The 2,736-nt window shown below is 56.6% G+C and overlaps 1 protein-coding gene across 1 annotated transcript; it reads left to right on the top strand.

Annotated features, from left to right (window-relative positions):
- Positions 1-521: 521 nt before the first annotated feature.
- Positions 522-2,446, top strand: LOC147093166 (uncharacterized). Its single transcript, XM_085974257.1, has one exon. It carries the CDS (start codon positions 905-907, stop codon positions 2,444-2,446), a length of 1,542 nt encoding a protein of 513 aa, XP_085830383.1. The 5' UTR covers positions 522-904.
- The last annotated feature ends 290 nt before the right edge of the window (positions 2,447-2,736 follow it).

Raw genomic sequence — 2,736 nt, 5'->3', positions numbered from 1 at the left:
TGTCGGAGGGGCTGTACTGAGGGTGTGTCGCACTGTCGGAGAGGCAGTACTGAGGGTGCACTGCACTGTCAGAGGGGCAGTACTGAGGGAGCGCCGCACTGTCGGAGGGGCAGTACTGAGGAAGCACTGCACTGTCGGAGGGGCAGTACCGAGGGAGCGCCGCACTGTCGGAGGGGCAGTACTGAGGGAGCGCTGCACTGTCGGAGGGGCAGTACTGAGGGAGCGCCGCACTGTCGGGGGGGCGGTGCTTCGGGGGTGCGGCCCTGTTGGAGGGGCAGTACTGAGGGAGCGCCGCACTGTCGGAGGAGCAGTACTGAGGGAGCGCCGCACTGTCGGAGGGGCAGCACAGAGGGAGCGCCGCACTGTCGGAGGGGCAGTACTGAGGGAGTGCTGCACTGTCGGAGGGGCAGTACTGAGGAAGCACCGCACTGTCAGAGGGGCAGTACTGAGGGAGCGCCGTACTGTCGGAGGGTCAGTACTGAGGGAGCGCTGCTCTGTCGGAGGGGCAGTACTGAGGGAGCGCCGCACTGTCGGAGGGCTGTCTTTCGGATGAGACGTTCAGGTGGACATAAAAGATCCCATTATTTCGAAGAAGGGCAGGAGAGTTATTCCCGGTGTCCTGGCCATTATTTATCATGCAAATTGGCTGCAGTGTTTCCCACATTACAACAGCGACTACACTTCAAAAGTAATTCATTGGCTGTAAAACCGTTGGTCGTGAAAGGCGCTGTATAAAGGCCAGTCTGTCTTTATTTTCTCTCCTGTATTTACATTAATTACTTATATAAACCTGTTTTACTGTCTCTTGCAAGGGGCGGAATTGCAGACAGGCAGCTTAACGCAAACTTCACACGAAGATCTGACGGAGTCACTCGATTCATCGGGACCTGAATATCATCGACATATGGAAGCAGAAAGCAGCAATCAGATTGCGGGCAAACTGCACACGTGTCTTGTGTGTGGACGTGGATTCAACCGAAGGTGCAGCCTGGGGAGGCACAAGTGTAACCAAAGCGAGGAGAATCCGTGCAAATGTCGGGAATGCGGGATACGATTCAGTTGCCTCTCCGAGCTGGAGACTCATCAAGGCAGTCACTCTGTGAAATGGTCGTTCACCTGCTCTGTGTGTGGGAAGGGATTCACTCATTCAGGCTCCCTGCGGGCACACCAGCGAGTACACACCGGGAAGAGGCCGTTCACCTGCTCCGTGTGCGGGAAGGGATTCACTCAACAATCCGCCCTGTTGAGACACCGGCGAGTTCACACCAACGAGAAGCCATTCGCCTGCTCTCACTGTGAGAAGAGGTTTAACCAGTCTTGCCACCTGTTGATACACGAGCGTGTTCACACCGATGAGAGACCTTTTCAGTGCTCCGACTGCAAGAAGGGCTTCAGAACATCCAGCAACCTGATACAGCACCAGCAAGTTCACACCGGGGAGAGGCCGTTCACCTGCTCCGTGTGCGGGAAGGGATTCACTCTCTCCTCCACCCTGCTGACACACCAGCGAGTTCACACCGGGGAGAGGCCGTTCACCTGCTCCGTGTGCGATAAGGGATTCACTAAACAATCCGCCCTGCTGACACACCAGCGAGCTCACACCGGGGAGATGCTGTTCACCTGCGCCGTGTGCGAGAAGGGATTCAGCCACTCTAACTCACTGCGGGTGCACCAGCGAGCTCACACTGACGAGAGACCCTGCAAGTGCCCTGACTGTGAGAAGAGCTTTAAAAGCACCGAGGATGTGTCGAGGCATCAACGCATTCACACCGGCGAGAGGCCGTTCAGCTGCTCTCACTGCGGAAAGAGGTTTGCTAAGTCATCGAACCTGGTGATACACCAGCGACATCACACCGGGGAGAGGCCGTTCACCTGCTCCGTGTGCGGGAAGGGATTTGTCCAGTCCCACACTCTGCTGGTACACGAACGTGGGCACACTGACGAGAGGCCGTTCTCCTGCGCCGAGTGCGGGAAAGGATACACTCGTCCCTCCTCTCTGCGGCTGCACCAGCGAGTCCACGCTGACGAGAGGCCGTTCACCTGCTCCGAGTGTGGGAAAGGATTCACTCGTCCCTCCATTCTGCGGGAACACCAGCTGGTTCACACTGACGAGAGGCCGTTCTCCTGCTCCGAGTGCGGGAAAGGATTCACTCGTCTCACCTCTCTGCAGGAACACCAGCTGGTACACACTGACGAGAGGCCGTTTAAATGTTCCGACTGCGACAAGAGTTTCAAATGCTCCAAGGGCCTGAAGAAGCATCGACGCATCCACACTGGGGAGAGCCCGTTCAGCTGCTCTCACTGCGGGAAGAGGTTTACGCACTCATCCGCTCTTCTGAAACACCAGCGCACCCACGCTGGGAAGAGGCCGTTCCCCTGCTCAGTGTGTGAAAAGGGATTCACCAGTTCATTTCACCTGCTGAGACACCAGCGAGTTCATACCTGAGCGCACTGGTCCCATTCTGCTGTTAATCACATGAAGGACTATTCTGTGTTAATAATGGCAATTAGGGGGTTGGGGGGCAGTTTGAAGATGCTGATAACCCCAGTAAACAGGCTGGAGATTAAGAGGGGTCAGCCTCGGCTCAGTGGGCGACCCTCTCGCCTCTAGAGTCAGAAGGTCATGGGTTTGAGTCCCACTCTGGAGACTTGAGCACGTAATCTAAGCTGACACTCCAGGGCAGTACTGAGGGACAGCTGCTCTGTCAGAGGTGCCATACCATTTGCCTTCTTAAC

The sequence above is a fragment of the Somniosus microcephalus genome, unplaced genomic scaffold, assembly GCF_052327205.1.
Source record: "Somniosus microcephalus isolate GS21.2 unplaced genomic scaffold, FLI_Smic_1.0 unresolved_chr1, whole genome shotgun sequence".
In the NCBI taxonomy this organism is placed as follows: Eukaryota; Metazoa; Chordata; class Chondrichthyes; order Squaliformes; family Somniosidae; genus Somniosus; species Somniosus microcephalus.
This window is presented reverse-complemented; position numbering and strand designations above follow the sequence as displayed.

Excerpts from the sequence above, each read along its gene's own strand:
- LOC147093166 (XM_085974257.1), top strand. The coding sequence starts at position 905 with ATGGAAGCAGAAAGCAGCAATCAGATTGCGGGCAAACTGCACACGTGT.